Here is an 18,700-nt window from a genome sequence, read left to right on the forward strand (position 1 = left end):
ATGATATAGATAATATTAGATAGAATAAGTAATACATAGGTTTAATTTAATGATGAACAAACAGGTAAATAGTAAGTAATAATAAACTGACAAATAAATAACAATAAATAGAAATCAAGCCAATAATAAATGAATAGGCAAATAATAACAAACAAATAATCAAATAATATAAAATGAATGGTAATCAATGCAGCATCTTGCTTAAATGCTTATCTAAACGAATCTTAAATCTTCGAACTGAACTACATTGCACTGCCTCTGCAAGAAGTTTATTCCATTCATTAACTACACGATTGGCGAAGTTGTTTCTACCCACTTCCAAATTAAATCTATTTCCTGACAGTTTGAGACCGTTATTTCTTGTCGAATGCTTATTCAGTGTAAGAATTTTGTCACTTTTGATGTTGTCAGTCCCCTTTAGAATGTTAAATACCTATATCAAGTCACCTCTGAGTCTACGTTTTTTTTAGGGAAAACAGATTCATGTGTTTTAGTCGATTTTCATATGATTCATTTTTTATATTTGGAATAAGTTTTGTAGCTCTCCTTTGTACTTTTTCCAATCTGTCAATGTCTTTAATGAGATTCGGTGACCATACAGAAACAGCATATTCCAAATGTGGACGAACTAACGATTGTTAATGAGAGATGAGCTTTTGAAGTCAAAAGATCGCGCGATCAGTCCTAGAATCTTATTTGCTTTCTCAGAGGCTGAAATACACTGCTTAGATGATTTGAGATCGTTACTGATAATTACCCCTAGATCCTTCTCACTATCCACTTTTGTTAACGAATTTCCAAATAACTTGTAATCGTACTTACTGTTATTTTTACCTATGTGCATAACCTTGCATTTACTTGTGTTAAATTTCATTAGCCACTTTTCAGACCATTGCTGTAATTTATCTAAATCTTCTTGAATATCTAATTGATTGAAGTGATCATTTGCCATCCCGCACAATTTTGTATCATCAGCAAATTTGGAGACAATAGATTTTAGTCCGTGGTCTATATCATTTATATATACTATGAATAGAAGTGGCCCAAGAACGGAACCCTGAGGAACTCCACTCGTAACATTTTTCCATCTAGAAGTTTTGCCATTTAAAACAACTCTGTTTTTGATCATTCAACCAATTTCTAGTCCAACTTAATAGGCTGCCACTTATTCCGTGTGAAGCTAATTTAGTAAGTAGTCTTTCGTGGGGGACGGTATCAAAAGCTTTTCAAAAGTCTAAATATATTAAATCAATATAGTTTCTTTTATCATAACTCGAGATGACTGTGTTGTAGAATTCGAGTAAATTAGTCACGCAAGAACGTTTCCGTCTGAATCCATGCTGGCTACCATTTATCAAACATTTACTTTCTAAATTATGTTCGATAGCATCTCTGATGATAGTTTCCATCATTTTTCCTACGATTGAAGTCAAGCTTATAGGCCTGTAGTTATATGGTTTCTTTTTGTCACCTTTTTTGAATATTGGAGTGACGTTAGCTATCTTCCATTCTCTTGGGACATCTCCGGATATGATGGACTTTTTTAAGATAATTTCTAATGGAACAACAATTTCATTTTTCATTTCCTTTAAGATTCTTGGATGCCAACCGTCAGGCCCTGGTGTTTTATTATTTTTGAGTGTATACACCTTTTAATTTTTTCTTTTGTTATATTTATTGTAGTGAGTAAGTTTACCCTAGATTTTTCACAGGTTTCATTTTTTACTTCACTTTGAGGTGTTTCGTTTACGAATACTGAATTAAAATAGTTATTTAAAGTATTACACATTCCTTCGTTTTAATACTCAAGTTGACCGTCAGCAGATAATAGTGAGCCAATGTAATTCCTAACAACCTTTTTATCTCTAATGTAACTGTAGAATTTTTTGGGATTCTCTTTGGATTTATCAGCGATATTCATTTCGTATTGTTTTTTTTGTTTTGTTTTTTTATCTTTTATAAATCTCTCTTTATTATTACATAACTTTGTTAGTCGTTAGGTGCACCCGAGCACTTGTATTTCTTATAAACCTGTCTCTTTTTAGCAATACCTTTTTCACTTTCTTTGTCGAGCCATTTTGGGCGAGCCTGATTTGGGGGTCGTGTGTCCTTAAACGGGATGTAAGTATGAATCATCTCAGTAAGCGTATTTTGAAATATTTCCCACGTCTGATCTACAGGTCTTTAGCTTAAAATTGCCTCCCAATCTGTAAGCTGAAGCTTCTGACGTATTCCTATGAACTGAGCTTTACTAAAATCGGGTATTTTAGATGCACATGTATCTATTCTAAAATTTCTTAGCAGTTTGAATCTAACTAAGTTGTGGTCGCTATTTGCAATAGATTCACCAACCTCCACATCGGCTATCATCCTTTCACGGCTAGTGATCAATAGATCGAGTAAGTTTCCATGTCTTGTGGGTTCTTTTACATGCTGAACTAAGTAATTGTCACCGAGAAAATCTATCAAGCAACTACCTGTATGAGCATGTTTAAGGATCATCCAATCAATGTCAGTACAATTGAAATCACCCATTATCAATAAGTCCCGGTTGCAGAAACTTGATAGTCATATACTAATGTATATGATGATTTGGTACGTGGATATGAATTGATAGACCAATCAGTCAACAAATCAATAGACAGGACTCTAAGCTTGTGTCTAAACATGAGTAATTACGAGGATAGAGGTTTCTGAATTTGGCTCAATCTGCACTTCCCTCCATGTTCTTCCCGTATAGACAGCTGTCAGTATAATCTTATTGCTTTAGTAACATTCCTACGTAATAGGGCAACGCAACATTCTTCATTCAAAGCAAACAGATGAATGAATAAATGAATGAATAGATAGATATATAGAGCTGTCAGTATAATTTAAGTGCTTTAGTAACATTCCCACGTAATAGGGCAACGCAACATTCTTCATTCAAAGCAAACAGATAAATGAATAAATGAATGAATAGATAGATATATAAGTAAATAGATATACAAACAAATGTAAATAAATAGATTAATAAATAAACGAATAAATAAATAGGTGAATAATAAGTAAGTAAATTGATAAATAATGTTGGTCACGTCTAACTTCTGGGATTCCCCCTTTTCTCTAATCTACTCAACCGAAAGTAAGTAAATAGGTAAATGATGTTGGTCACGTCTAACTTGAATCACAATGGCAAAAGCCGACAAGACTGTGAGAATAAACACCTTGTGAGATCGAAACCTTTATTGGTACTACGTTTCGCTTGTTTCGCTTGTTTGAAAAAGCTGTAACAAGCGAAACGTAGTACCAATAAAGGTTTCGATCTCACAAGGTGTTTATTCTCACGTCTAACTTCTGGGATTCCCCTTTTTCTCTCATCTGCTCACCTGAAAGGTAAATAGATAAACAATGTTGGTCACGTCTAATTTCTGCGATTCCCCCATTTATCCTATCTACTCTCCCGAAATCTTTCCTTTGCGACCTCAATGATTCTACATCTCCTAACCACAAAATCGACGTCACCCCAATTTCCTGTACAGAATTAACATTATCACTTACATGGCGTGTCTTGTGACACTGCTTCTGACCCAGGGCAGTGGACAAGGTGCAGGGATGACCCGTCATCCAGGAGGTGCTAAGATAAGAGGGAGGGTGGAGGGGTGTGGAGTGTATTCAGGGATGGAATGGGTGGGAATGATTTTATGCCTTTTCTTTTTGGCTACCTCCCTTGTAAGGGGGAAAAAGCCTTGGTATATGTATGTATGTATGTATGTATGTATGTATGTACTTACATGGCGTTATAACTGTGACGTTAACCACAACTAGATCCGTGGTGTTCCCGCAGACAAAGACTTCATAAGAGGGCTGCTCTTGAATATCTTCGAAGACATGGAATCCCTCGAAGCCGAGCAGTGGAATACAGCTATCGTCCAGACACAGATTGAGTTCCTCTGAAATAAGAAAATACATGTAAAGATACGAAGTGGAATATCAAAATTTCTGACTAGAGGTCATCTCGAACGCTCTTAGAGGCGTTAAGATTTTTTTTTTTTTTTCAATGAACCATTTTTTCATATAATTAATCATTCTATATCATGAAACGATCGTGTTTTGGGAGACGCGTTTTGTCGGCTGATCCTTGTCCAGTACAGGCTCTCAATCGATCAAGATCTTTTGTAAAGATGAAAATTTTTGTAATTTGTCAAGATGGAATGTGTCCTTGCAAAGGAGAGGATGTGCTAAGAAAAGGTACAATACATAATGAACGGATTTTTTTTTATCTAATTATTTTCTACACCCGGCAGCATTACATCAACATTGATTAGATACGATTCTTGAAAAACAAATACATTGTTGAGTGGTTTGGTTTGAATTGGTAATATTTGCAATAGGATACACATATATGAAAATACAATGTATGAAATTGCAAGGATAACATGATAAAGCATATGAAAATTATTTCCATTGTTTGTTTTGATGAACACAAAGTTGGTGTGTGTTTTGCCTCAGTAACACCCTTGCAAACAGGAAAGTCCCATTCGTGCTCACGCGCGCGCGCAAACACACACACACACATACACACACACACACACACGCGCGCGCGCGGGAGGGAAATAGCTGTCGATCACGAATCCAACATGTGATCCAAGACCATGGTGAATCTCTCTCTCCCTCTCTATCTATCTATCTATCTATCTATCTCTCAAAACTTGGGGCACAAAGTCCAATTCCTTCCTCCTCGACAGTGTGTCCTGAGCAGCATACTCCAAAATGCACGGCTAACAGGAGCTCTGGTGAAATTTAAGACCCCAACAGTGTACCAGACGAAGTAGGATCAGGCGGGAGAGGGCAATGCCGCAAGGATTGTCTAGGAAGGTGCTTTAGAGGCGGGCCTAGTCCACTGGCTTAACGCTATCACCCTGGAACTGCCACTCACGTGGAGATGAGGGTATTGATGAGGTTTGTAGATGGATCGCAGAGACTTAAACCTTGCCGGTGTCTATCATGTCAACCATCTCATGCAGGTGCTTGCAGCTGGTGTCTTGAATCATCCAAAGGAGTTGGGGAAACAAGGGGAGAGTGGTGACTGGGCAGACGAGGGCGCTGGCTTTTGGAAATGAGAAGCTAGATGGATGGTAGTGAAAGTGCTGCTTGACCCACTGTGTGATACCAGTAATGCAATCAACCTGTTGGTCTGTCGCCCCATGTCTCTTGTAGGAGACCCTCACTTCCAGGGTAATTGGTAACAGCCAATAGACTGGCTCACATGTCACTCAAGGAAGAGGTACCGTGCTGTTTGCGTAGGGCCAGCGTGAAGAAGTATTCCAAGTCTTTTGTGTGCTGGTTGCGTCTGTCCTCTTCTGTGTTCGTGCTCTTTCAGTTCTGGATGATAGCATGATTGCAGTCATACCAAACTAGTTCTTGCTTGATGTGGGAGAGATTTCTTGGTTGCGCTGATGTCTGGGGAAGCTAGGTGGAGTGCAGAGTTTGTGGGTTATTCTTAACGTACTTGTTTTGTGATATGATCATATGTTCTTTGGATGGACATATTATGAGAGACATGTAACAGTTTTTCATAGACATTTGAGTGGTATGATGTTTTTCTTTAATAGATTGTATGACATGTGGCAACAACGCTTTTTCTGTTGCCACGCCGAAGTGTCACAGGGGAGACGGGTGAGGTTATAATCCTGAGAAGTGATATTCATTGTACGATACACATTCCTTTACTATATACAGAATATGAAAATAATCAGCGCATATATAGGAAATAATATATATATATATATATATATATATATATATATATGTATATATATATGAAAAGTAGACCACTTGGAAAAAGAAACTAACGAAGCAGAGCGCTTTCGTATATTACATCTCTAGTGCAAAAAGTACTTTTTGCACTGTAGATGTAATATACGAAAGCGCTCTGCTTCGTAAGTTTCTTTTTCCAAGTGGTCTACTTTGCATGTGTGAACACGCGTACCCGTGTTCTTATTATCATATATATATACAGGTAAACGTCGACTTACGATGGCATTAGGTTTCGATAGAGCCATCGTAAGACGATTTCATCATAAGTCGATCCCCAATTTGTGTATCACTCTGTTCCGTGGTCACTGTACCTAGCCTACCTGTATATTAACCACCAGAGATACCGAATATAGCCTATTAAACATGTACAGTAGTTTATTTAATTATTTTTATCCTTTTTACCATATTCAAACACTATAATATGTATTTTCAGTACGGTACTTAAATCTCGCGGGCAGCAGCCAATGCCAGCCGTACGACGTGTCGTAATAATACTCGCATCATAAAATATAGTCACCGCTTATATCAATCGTTCTCTCTTTCACCCGCGAATTTTGAAAACCACAGAGAATGGGATTCAGGGCACATTTGAGAGAATGTAAAAACACAGGGGCGACTACAATAAATATAATCAAGACGCCGATATGGCAGAGTCGCGAATCCACTTGCTCCTCATGACGCCTACGTGTGCGGCACCGTATGGAAGGGGTTAAATATATCATATCGTCGTCGTCGTCATCGTAAAGTCGAAAAATCGTAAGTCGCGGCCATCGTAAGTCGACGTTTACCTGTATATATATATATATATATATATATATATATATATATATAATATACTGTATATATATATATATATATATATATATATATATATAGAGAGAGAGAGAGAGAGAGAGAGAGAGAGAGAGAGGCATGTACTAAGATTGATTTGGCAGAATGGCTAGTAGTAAATCACGACGTTTGCTCCACCCTGAACGGACTCCTTGAAGCGCACAGACTATAGTGAGAATTGGAGGATACTTGACGATTCTATTCAGGGGATTGAGGCATAAGGCACAGAAATCCATAAGAATGGAGAATGTGACAAAACAAGCTGACAACCCTTTGTCTAGAGCAGGTGGCTCCCTTTTAACCAAATGTTTCGTTTTTAGTTACTTAGAAAAATGTCTCTGGGATGGACTATTATTTGTTTGAGTGGCTTTCATTATTAAAATTTAATACAAACAGAAACCTGTTTTCCTGAACAATGCTAAGAAATCAATGCAAGAATCATTTCACATGAACAAAAGAGAGAGTGGGGGCGTGCGGGTCTACTGGAAGCAAAAAGGGGGCGTCAGGTAAGATAGTTTAGGAACCATTGAGCTAGGGGAACCTCAGAGGCAGTGAAGGGTTAGATTCGATGCCACACAGAATTCGCTAGAAAGGGATTCCCGTGGTTTACCACCATCATCGCGTTTAGTGACACAAAAGCAATAAAGGGATTTAGAGTAGGCGCCTAGTAACCTGAGCTTCGGTCACCCTTGTGTTAATGTGTGTGTGTGTGCGTGTGTGTATGTGTATGTATGTGTGTGTGTGTGTGTGTATGTCAGTTTATTATTATTTACTACTTACCTGTTTGTTTATTACTTAACTTTACCTGTGCATTTATTTATGTATTTCATTTATTATTTACATTATTATAGTTTTCATTTATTCATTTATGTACTTATTTATTTATCATTATTATGATTTGTTTTTTGTCGCATCCGACCTAGATATGGACCAAAAGGTCTCCTGTTGGCATGCTCCGCCTTTCTAAACCTTTGTGTGTGTGTGTGTGTGTGTGTGTGTGTGTGTGTGTGTGTGTGTGTGTGTATTCACTTGGTCTTTGGATCACGTGTTGGACTCGTGATCGACAGCTATTTCCCTCCTGGAAGAGAGCTCAGAGCTCGTAGGTCCGATCTGTGGGTAATGCTATGACCTTGCACACACACACACACCCAACTCCCCGCCCACGAGAGTTGGAGTAACACCCCTCAGCGCTGCGATACTGATGTGTGTGTGTGTGTGTGTGTGTGTGTGTGTGTATGCGTGTGTAATGTTCTAGCCTTTCCAGTGGGTAAATCAAAATCACGAGACCTTCCTTGTTTGCTTTCCACCTAAAGACTGCCAGACCCTCTCTCTGTCGGTGGGATACATCTGCAAAATCCTTCATCAGCATAATGAATGGTTTACAAGTTTTAATATTATTACATTTATCACAGTGATACAAGTTTTGGATACTGTGTGTGTGTGTGTGTGTGTGTGTGTGTGTGTGTGTGCGTGTATGTCAGCGCACATGCGATTTACCATGGTCCTATATCACGAGTCAAACTTGTGATCGACAGCTATTACCCTCCCTGATGAGAGCTCATAAAGTCACAGTCTGTATCAGAAGAAACTTTTCAAACCCGGACCGCGATTCTAACTTAGGTGTCGCGTAAGCTCGTTCTCTCGGAAGACTTAGATCCTCTGCACATAACACCAGCCCATTCAACTCAGGGACCCGCTTGATGGTAACGCTGTTATCCAAAACATTCATAGACCACACAGGAAAGATCTTGTAGGTGATTCAAAACTAATCCTCATATAATGGACGTGGGAGAAATATGTATACACACAGGTGGCACAGTTGGTAGAGCGCTGAACTGGGAAGTAGAAGTGCTCCCAGTACCCAGTTCGAATCCTGCCCAGGGCCGAAATTATTTCGGTATCGCTGTGCCTCGGGTCGTTACTCTGACTCTCGTGGGCGGGGAGTTGGGTGTGTGTGTGTGTGCAAGGTCATAGCATTACCCATAGATCGGACCTACGAGCTCTGAGCTCTCTTCCAGGAGGGAAATAGCTGTCGATCACGAGTCCAACACGTGATCCAAAGACCAAGTGAATACACACACACACACACACACACACACACACACACACACACACACACAAACTCACTATATATATATATATATATATATGTGTGTGTGTGTGTGTGTGTGTGTGTGTGTGTGTGTGTGTGTGTGTGTGTGTGTGTGTGTGTGTGTTTGTGTGTGAGTGTGCGTGTGTGCGTGATTTTGGGGGTGCAAGCTGGGTATTATGAGATTAACCCAAGTTTACCCGGTCTCTGAGCAAAACCCTTACTACCTTCTCCCTAATCCGAACTCATAGTACCCTATCCATGAGCTCAACTGTCTATGGCAGTGTTTCCCAACTTTTTTTGGCTGCTACCCTAAATCCACTCTTAGCCTGGAGTCGCGACCCTAATTGTAATAATAAATTCAACCATTTCATGTTATATTTCTACGTACTTGCATAATGTTAATAAACTTTCGTTTTTATAGTGCAGTTTATATTTACTAGCACAATGAATTTAAATACATTTGGAACTTGAATGAAAAAAAAAGTTAAGAAAGACCCATTGGCGACCCTCAAAAACACCCTCGCGACCCTAGTTTGGGTCGCGACCCTGGGGTTGGGAACTGTCTATACCCTGTCTTTAAGCCAAACTCTTCATACCATGTCTGTAAGCCACTCCTGATGCCCAGCTTCCAATCCAACTCTGACAGTGATATTCTTAAAAAATCTTTCCATTCGAAGGGTTTATGTACGATTTATATAAGGAAAGATTTATACAAGGAAGGATTTTTTTAAGAATACCATTCTAAGATTCTTACGATGGCGTTCTTAACAAAAAATTCTTTCCCTTCCAAGGATTTATATAAGGAAAGATTTATACAAGGAAAGATTTTTTTTAAGAATACCACTGTTAATACCTCCGTCTCGATGCCAAACATCCTGTCATCAAAGCAAACTTTTGGTGAGTTAAGGCACCAATAAACACCATGTCATTACTTCTTCATGTGAGATTATTTTACTTCCTACGTTAGTGTCGTCTCTTGAGATGAAAGAAATCGTCTGTTGTTAGCCAGAGTAACTTCAGAAAAGGGTGCCACAGAGTTGAATTGAGTTAACCTCGATCTAATGATGTAAATTATTATTATAATTCTGTAACACATCGTGTCCTTTTTATGAGCAAAAAAAAATCGTTATGAAAAGGATACTCATGCTGTGAGAATCAACACCGTGTGAGATCGAAACCTTTATTGGTACGACGTTTAGCTTGTTACAGCTTTTTCAAGTACAGACATGTGGCAAACACTCTGAGTACATATAGACCGACGGGGAAGGAACTGGGAGAGGTTATCAGGGAGGGGTGGGTGGTAGGTGGAGGGGCGGAGGGGGAGTTGAGAAGGAGATAACGCAGAGCTTCTTTTTAGTGAACCAGACAGGGTGAGGAGGAAATGCCTGGAAGCGGCCGCCATTCAAAGCTTCAAAACCATTGAGCAGAACAGAGGCATGTTCAACATCGCCCCTCCTATCATCCATCTGTTACCCGCTTTATACAAATGTATAAAATGTCCCCCTTAGTCCACTTCAACAAAATGTCCGAAATGTCCTCCTTTATCTCCACCAAGTCCCACCCGTCCCCTTCTCACCCCCCCTCCGCCCCTCCACCTACTACCCACCCCTCCTTGATAACCTCTCCCAGTTCCTTCCCCGTCGGCCTATATGTACTCAGTGTTTGCCATATGTCTGTACTTGAAAAACCTGTAACAAGCGAAACGTCGTACCAATAAAGGTTTCGATCTCACACGGTGTTGATTCTCACAGTCTTGTCGGCTTTTGCCATTGTGTTTCAACGATACTCATGCTCTGTCATCTCACATTCCGGATAATGGATGAAATGTTAAAAAAAAAAAGTAAGTAATCGCAAACAGTGAATGAAATGTGATCTCTTAGTTCCTTTGTTGAGACAAAAATCGAAACTAACAAAAGAAACGATTCCACCTGTGCGCTCGAAGGAGTCCGACCAAGGTATGGAACACGTCGTGCCAAATCAACCTTAGCGCATACCTCTGTCTCTTGTTTCCCCTTTTTGTGCTATTTGAGATTTTTTTTCTTCATATTCTGTACGTAGTAAAGGAACCTATATAGTACAATGAGTGTCACTTTTTAAGATTATAACAACGATTACCACCTGTGACACCTCGACAAGGAAACATGGGGGGGGAAGCGATGTTGCCACCTGTCATAGAATTGATTCAAATCGTTGTTAGAATCCTAAAAAGTGATATTCATTGTACGATACAGCTTCATTTATCATATACAGAATATAAACAATCAAACAGCACATAGATGAGAAATAAGAGAGAGAGAGAGAGAGAGAGAGAGGCTTGTATTAAGGTTGATTTGGCAGAATGGATAGTAATAAATCACGACGTATGCCAGATCCTGAACGGACTTTTTCGCGGATTTCGCGGATTTCCGCGAAGAGTTAGCACTTCTGAAAAGCAAAATTCAAAATGGCTTTCTGCCCATGTAGAAAGAAAATAGTCATTATCAACGCAAACATATATGTTCTCAAAGACCTGTGGTTGAAGGAGATTGCCTAGTAGATATAGTTCTTTCAGAAAAATGATCGCGCTGTAGCTTGTTAGCCTCGAAATCTCACAGTTGAAAACCAACTTTCGTTTATTTGTGACGAAGGCTTGTTCCATCGATGACTATAAAAACGAGCACAGACCTATAGACTGTTTGATTAAAGCAACTTACCAAAGGGATAAGATATATATTCCTCCCAGGAGACTTGCATTTTCGAAGGGGGTATGAAGACAGCACGTAGACTACCTGGGTAATCATTTGTTTGAAGGTTTTCTTCGTAGTCCGTGTCAGTGACTTCAGAGGCGCAGCCGAGTGAATTCACAAATTCGCTGCTGCGGACTGGAAAATGGAAAACGTGTAAATATGTTTAATTCTTCAAATATAAAGCCCAGAGTGTCAAAGAGATGGAAAGAAAATGTTGAAGAAGCCCTCAGCAGACATGACTTGCCCAACATCGAAACTCTGAGGGAGGAAGGGGCCTTCCATGATAGAGCCAAATGGAGGAACATGCTGGGACCACTGACAGGCATAACGCCTACTACTGGGAGCTGAAGTAAGAAGTAAGTAAGAAGTAAGTGTCATAGAGTGTCTGCAGACACAAGCGAGAAATGTGTTCTTTGGCGAACTCAACGCCCTGGTAGGCAAACAAAACACGAAGACGCCCTTCGCTGTTCTATCTTCTGTAAGACAAGGGCGGTAAGTCCGTCACCGAATAAGTCTCTCACTTATGTCTGCAGACACTGTATGATGCTTGTGTAGGTGAAGTTCAAGAAGCCCTGCAATCTTTGCTATGCGAGTGATTTTTTTTTTAAGTCAGCTGAAAGGTAAACCTTGTGTTAGGCGTCAGAATATCATATACAAAGAGAAACATGCGACAATAGTCTACCATCGCATTGTTTTAGAATTTCTTCATAGGTGTATTGTATGATTTTTGGTTCGATACTAAAAAAAAAAAAAAAAAAAAAAAAAAAAAACCGCGGTGGGATGAAACGGTGCTGGTGAAATCCAACGTGAATGTAAGGATATACACGTTGGCGGAAACGATACTAGCTATGAGGTTGTTTGGAAAATGCTTAACCAAACCGAAAAGAATATTTGAGTAATTGTCAACAACGAAGTCCCAACGAATGGCCCCGAAACAGACATCGGAAAGAATCATCTTCTGTTGCTCATCTTCTATGTATGGAAGTGCAACCCCGAGGGTCTAACACGATCTCCGGACCGAAAACACAATCATTCTCTATCACTTTCGAATCTCCTTCTTCCACATTTTTACAGAAAGAGAGGTGATTACTGACGCTTATTCTCACTATTTCCCTTCTTCTTCTTTGCCCAGTGCCATAGAAACTGGCCCACACTAAGACGGCACAGACAAAATTCAAGTTTCTTCTTAGAGGACTAAAGTATCTTTGCTTTGGGTTTCTTGTCGATGAAAGTTGAGGCAACAGTGGTCATTACCTTTAATCATCTAAATAGAAAATTTATATCTGCCTTCGAAAAAACAAGTGATATTTTAGAATTGATAGCGTGACCAATTAAATTTGAAAACCCTTATTATCACCAATGAGCTATATAATGATAGCATTTGTTCGTCCATAAATGGAATATTTTGTTTCCGTACGGTTCATGAATAAGAATCAAAATACTGACAGATTGGAAAGAAAACAACGACGAAGTATAAAACTTATACCAACTGTAAGAAACTAATCACGTGGAAAAAACTCAAACTGAGAAAGAAAAGAATAAAAAAACGGACACTCGGGAGAAGGGGAGACTTGATATCTATAGATCTTTAAGAATGTAAATTAGTGATATTCTCATTTAAACTCTCCAAGGCATAATGTCATTTTTTATTCTAACGCCAGTTGATTTTGTTCTATTTAAAGTTAGATGATATTCACCCACCCTAACGACATGACGTCACAGAGCTGTACGCACGCACCGACTTCCTGATCTTAAATCTGGAGAAAGTTTACTTAAATTAACCCCGTCACCACGATGACATACTTTATTGAACTTATCTTGGTTAGCATCAAATAATTCGGTTCATTCGACTTTGGATTCAGTCTATCAACAGGTTCATCCAACGTAACGACATGACGTCACAAAGCTGTACGCACGCACCGACTTCCCGTCCTCTATTAATCTTCTATCTGGAGACAGTTTACTATAACCCCGTCACCATGATGACATATTTAATTGAACTTATCTTGGTTAGCATCAAATAATTCCGTTCATTCGACTTTGGATTCAGCCTATCAACAGGTTCTGAACTCTACCCTGAGTCGAGATTGGTAAATAGCTTGGTGTTCCCCGAACCACAACTGATCAAGCCAATTGCCGTGCGTCGATTGAAAGAACCCTTTCGAGGACTCGTCCGGACTTGTTGAGAAGTTATCAAAAGAAATGAAAAAGTTGTCGGGAGTGTTTCGTCGGCGATAAGCAGCGCTTTCATCCTTGGGGGCAACATCGCCCCCGAAGAAGTGGTAGAATCATGGAGGACACAGGCGATAAGAGGTATAGTAAAAGTTAAAAATAATCAGCTTTCTTTTTCATAAATGGAAGTTCATCCCCAGTCAAAAAAAAAGAAAAGAAAAAAAAGAATATTGCGTGACTCTAGCCCATAAAGATGTCACTAAAAGCCCTAAAATATTGAAAGCAGAAAATTTATGCAGTCATTATCTCCGTATAGGGCAATTTATTACATGTGTAATAGGAGAGAGAGAGAGAAAGAGAGAGAGAGAGAGAGAGGGAGGGAGAGGAGGATCACCACCTGTTGAAAGGTCATCGAGGGCCTTCATCTTGAGACAAAACTTTGTCCTCCAGACGATTGTCATATTTTCCTTTTTTTTTCAACTACGAAACTTCTGTTAGTGGATAGAGTTTTGCGGAGCATGGAATCTCTTCCCAGTAGGCATGACTCTTGGGTTCTGTGGAACAGGTGGTCGCATCCAATTCATTTGTGTCTTTAGGGGAAGAAGATGTTTAGACAGCCCCGAGTGAACCACGGTCTAACTGTTCGTCGAACCCGGTTCGACAGACACGTGTTTAAAGTGATGTTTGACCGTGTGAACGGGGTATTTGGGGTTTAACCAACGTGTTCGACAACCAAATACCCCGTTCACACGTTCACACATCACTTTAAACACGTGTCTGTCGAACCGCGTTCGACACCGTTAGACCGTGTAAGACGCGGGCGTTCCACACTCTATTGAGTTTGAATTTTAAGTCTTGATGTTTTTCAACTTTGAGATTTTGACATTATTCGGAAGTCAATGGGAATGGCAATATCGATGATCTATGTTTCTTTCTTTCATTTGTTGGTCATAACTATATTAGGTCGGTGCATCGTAATTGTCCCATCAACCTATTTCTTTCATTTGTTGGTCATAACTATATTAGGTTGGTGCATCGTGATTGTCCTATCAGCCTATATGTCGAAATCATTAAGGAGTTTCCATTGAATATTCTCCTCAACCTTTAGTTTCTCATATTTCGAACAAGTTTAAGTAAAATTTGAAGTTCTCTGTCTTCACGATCTCGTAGTGTTTCTTCGAGCAGATTTTGTTGTCATGTTGTCTTTTCCCGCGGCCAGTAATGTTGTTTCTCATGTGATGTATTTCGTTGTTTCTTCGGAATGGCTGCAGAGACGGCATTTCTCAGATTTTTGGGTTTTATTATGATTTGTAGGCAAGATTTGACTTTACGTCTTTGATAAGTGTTTTTGTTAGGGGTTTCGAATTGCTTTGCTGCAGCCATTTCAAAGAGCTTCTGTGTTTAAGAGGCCCCATCTCCTGCCAGTATCAACCGTGTAATGGCTTTTCTTTTCATGTCTTGAGATGATGATGATGATATGATGATTCTGATGCTGATGATGATGACGACGACGATCATCATCATCATCATCATCATCATCATCATCATCATCATTATCATCGTCATCATCATCACATCATCGTCATCATCATCATCATCATCGTTATCATCGTCATCATCATCATCGTCATCATCGTCACATCATCATCATCATCATCATCATCATCATCATCATCATCATCATCATCACTACCACCACCACTACCACCACCACCACTACCACCGCTACGTCATTACCATGACCATGACCATTGCCACCACCGTCTTCGTCGTCGTCGTCGTCATCATCTCTTGTCTTAAGAGGAAAAAGTTAACAACAATAGGAAGAGAGAGAGACAAGATCCAAAGCAAAGTTTGGTGCTCCTGTGCAGGACGCCCCTCTCCTTTTGTGTTGTTCTTCGAAGGTTCGAACAGTTCTTCGCTTAGTCTGTGTTCATCATCGACGACATTTGTTTGTCGTATAATAGTGTTACGAAGACTACTTTGGCATGGTCACCATCCAATCGCTTTCTTTCTTTTCATTTCTTTTCTTTTTCTTTTTCTTCTTCCTCTTCTTCCTCTTTATCTCTTCTTACTTCCCTTCTCCTTTTTTATTTTTATTTGTTCCTCCTTATTCGCCTTCCTTTTCTTCCTGTCCTTCTTCTTGTTCCTCTTCTCACTCTTCTTCTCCTTCTTGTTTTCCCCTTTTTCTCCTTCTTCGCCTCCCTTTTCTTCTTTTCATTCTCCTTCTTCTTTTCCTTCTTCTTCTTCTTCTTCTTCTTCTTCTTCTTCTTCTTATCTTCTTCTTCTTATCTTCTTCTTTTCTTTCTTTTCTTCTTCTTCTTCTTCTCTTTCTTTCTTCTTCTTCTTCTTCTTCTCTTTCTTTTCTTCTTCTTTTTCTTCTTCTTCCTCTTCTTCTTCTTCTTTTCTCCTTCTATTTTTCTTCTTCTTCTTCTTTTCATCTTCTTCTTCTTTTCTTTTTCTTCTTCTCTTTCTTTTCTTCTTCTTCTTCTTCGTCTTCTTTTTCTTCTTCTTTTTCTTTTGGTTCCTCTTCTTTTTCCATTTTTAGTCGTAATATTTTTCTCTTTTTACTCTCTTCCTGACTTTTGTTTCTCTTGTCCTTCCTCGCTTTCCTTCTCTTTTTTCCCTATTCTTCAGTTTCTTCTCTCTTTCTCTCACTCTATCTATCCTTCTTTCTGTCTCTGTCTGTCTCTCTATCTCTGTCGTTGTCTCTTTCTCTATCTCTCTTTTTCTGTCTGTGTCTGCCTGTCTCTCTTTCCCTCTCCCTCTCCCTACCTCCTCTCTCTTTCTCTCTCTCTCTCTCTCTCTCTCTCTCTCTCTCTCTCTCTCTCTCTCTCTCTCTCTCTCTCTCTCTCTCTCTCTCTCTCTCTCTCTCTCATGATATCGTCATCAACACTAGGTATTCGTCAATACCTTTGACGTCAATCATCGTTTCATCATCTCGGCATGAAAACTATTTTCGCCGTGTCGCTGAAGGAGGAAAACTCGCACTAATTTACGCTTTTTATCCCAAAGTTGTAGAGCCAATAAAACCAACCCTTACCTCCTCCTCCTCCTCCTCCTCTTCCTCCTCCTCCTCCTCCTCTTCCTCCTTCTCCTCCTCTTCCTCCTACCCCCCTCCCTTCGGTCTTGTGACTCTGATACTTGACAGGAAATCATTCCTCTTATTCGAGGCCAATATCGACAAACATTTCATAGAAAATCGGAAATGTTGGGCTCTGGTATTTCGTATATGATAGAGAGAGAGAGAGAGAGAGAGAGAGAGAGAGAGAGAGAGAGAGAGAATACTGCCAATATATGTTTTTCTCGCAACTTCAACACATATCTATCTTCTTACTTCTGTCCCGATGAGTTCAAACTGTTTCATCGAATCACTCAAAACTGATTACCTAGTTTCAAGAGTTGGTCTTTCAGAAACTGTAAAACTTTAAAGTGCCTGAACACGTGCACGGTGTCCCTGTTCCTTTCTTTATCTTCTTATCGAAAGCACGATCCTATCATTCACGCTATCGATCTCAATAGCACCTACGCGTCATTCCCTGTAAAACGAGAATAGTATTAAACGCCCATGGTTGTATTACGATGGATTCGAGAAGAAAGAAAACCGTCCCGAGAAAAAGAAGATGGATGTGTTATCGCTGAGCGAAACGCGGATGAAAGGAAAAGGTGAGGCTGGGTATGAAATCCGGATTAGGAGGGTGTTTGGGTACGAAATCCGGATTAGGAGGGTGTCAGGTGTTGGACGAAGGTGGTGTTGATTCCGTGTACCAGTACGTGGGCGGCTGAATGGAGAGCATTGTCATCGAAGATAACGTGGGCGAAGATAAAATTCGAGGGGGAAAAATTGTGTGTTTGTGGATGTGTAAGAAGCTACCGGAAGAAAATGAAAAAAGAGAGATTTTGTAATGATCTGTACGAGTGTTTGTCCTGTTAGGGGCTGTGAATTGAGTTGGGAGAGAGGAGGAGTTTGGAATTATGTTGTGCTTGGAAAAAAATTAATGAAGAGAACTTTCTAGAGATGTGTATAGAGCAAGAGTTGCTTGCAGGTAATATTTTGTTCGAAAATGAGGCGCATAAGTATTCTCTGTTGAGAGTTGAGGGAGGAAGGTTACCAAGCAAAATATAGATGGCTTGTGTATTGTTATCTTAAAAAAGGAGATATTGGATATTTTTGGATATAAACATGTTGAGAAAAGATAGAGAACCATGTTTCATCATTATTTAATCGAAAGAAGGTCAAAGGTAACAGGTAGAAGGAGAAAGTAAAAGAAAAAACGGAAAACCAGAGTGAGGTCGAGTTATCAAGAATAAGCGATCTGCCTAAGGACGAGAGGCAGGGCGAGAGATTGAGCCTTAACTGGAACAGATTGAAGTCCGTGAAGAGAAGGAACTGCAAGAAGAATCTAAATGATCTAAGTGAGACTCAACTAAGTACATACATATACCAAGGCTTTTTCCCCCTTTCAAGGGAGGTAGCCAAAAAAAAAAAGGCATAAAATCATTCCCACCTATTCCATCCCTAAATACACTCCCCTCCCCTCCACCCTCCCTCCCATCTTAGCACCTCCCGGATGACGGGTCATCCCTGCACCTTGTCCACTGGACTCAACTAAGTAAACGAAAGAAAAGTGCTTTATGCGTCACGAAGCACGAAGAAAAGGTTGTAAGTCGTGAGGTGAAAATTGTCGTACTGCTGGCAGAGAAGAGGCTCGTTTGTGGGTAATACCCGAAGATAAAGTGAAATACATTACCCTCAATGTTTGCAGAAACCCGCTCATTTACCCCCTGAGGTAATTTCAATGTAAACTATTTTCATCAAAGCACAAATGTCTTCGTTGTCCAAATATGCTGTATGTCAAATTACTGGCGGTTAGCAATCTGTAAAAATGGCTATCTACTTGTGGTATCTTATCGCCACGGAAGAACTTGTCGTTCAGAACAGTCTGGTATGTGCTCTTATCGTAAGGTTCACAGAATTCAAATGATAAGATAATTACTACTAACAGCATGGTTCCCGAGGCAATACAACATGACTGATCTCAGACAGAGCCCCCCAAAAATATAAACTATTTTTCATCCT

General features: G+C 39.7%; 1 protein-coding gene across 1 annotated transcript in view; it reads right to left on the reverse strand.

The window, feature by feature from the left end:
• The window catches only part of LOC143036838 (uncharacterized), an 80,228-nt gene that overhangs the window by 13,208 nt on the left and 48,320 nt on the right, over positions 1-18,700 (reverse strand). The window contains exons 2-3 of the mRNA XM_076204652.1: positions 11,416-11,583; positions 3,774-3,932 (exon numbers count right to left, since the gene is read on the reverse strand). Of these exons, the coding sequence (XP_076060767.1) occupies positions 3,774-3,932; positions 11,416-11,583 (327 nt within the window). The remainder of the gene's footprint in view (positions 1-3,773; positions 3,933-11,415; positions 11,584-18,700) is intronic.

This window comes from Oratosquilla oratoria, chromosome 21 (assembly GCF_046742065.1).
Source record: "Oratosquilla oratoria isolate Oo_2021 chromosome 21, ASM4674206v1, whole genome shotgun sequence".
NCBI lineage: Eukaryota > Metazoa > Arthropoda > Malacostraca > Stomatopoda > Squillidae > Oratosquilla > Oratosquilla oratoria.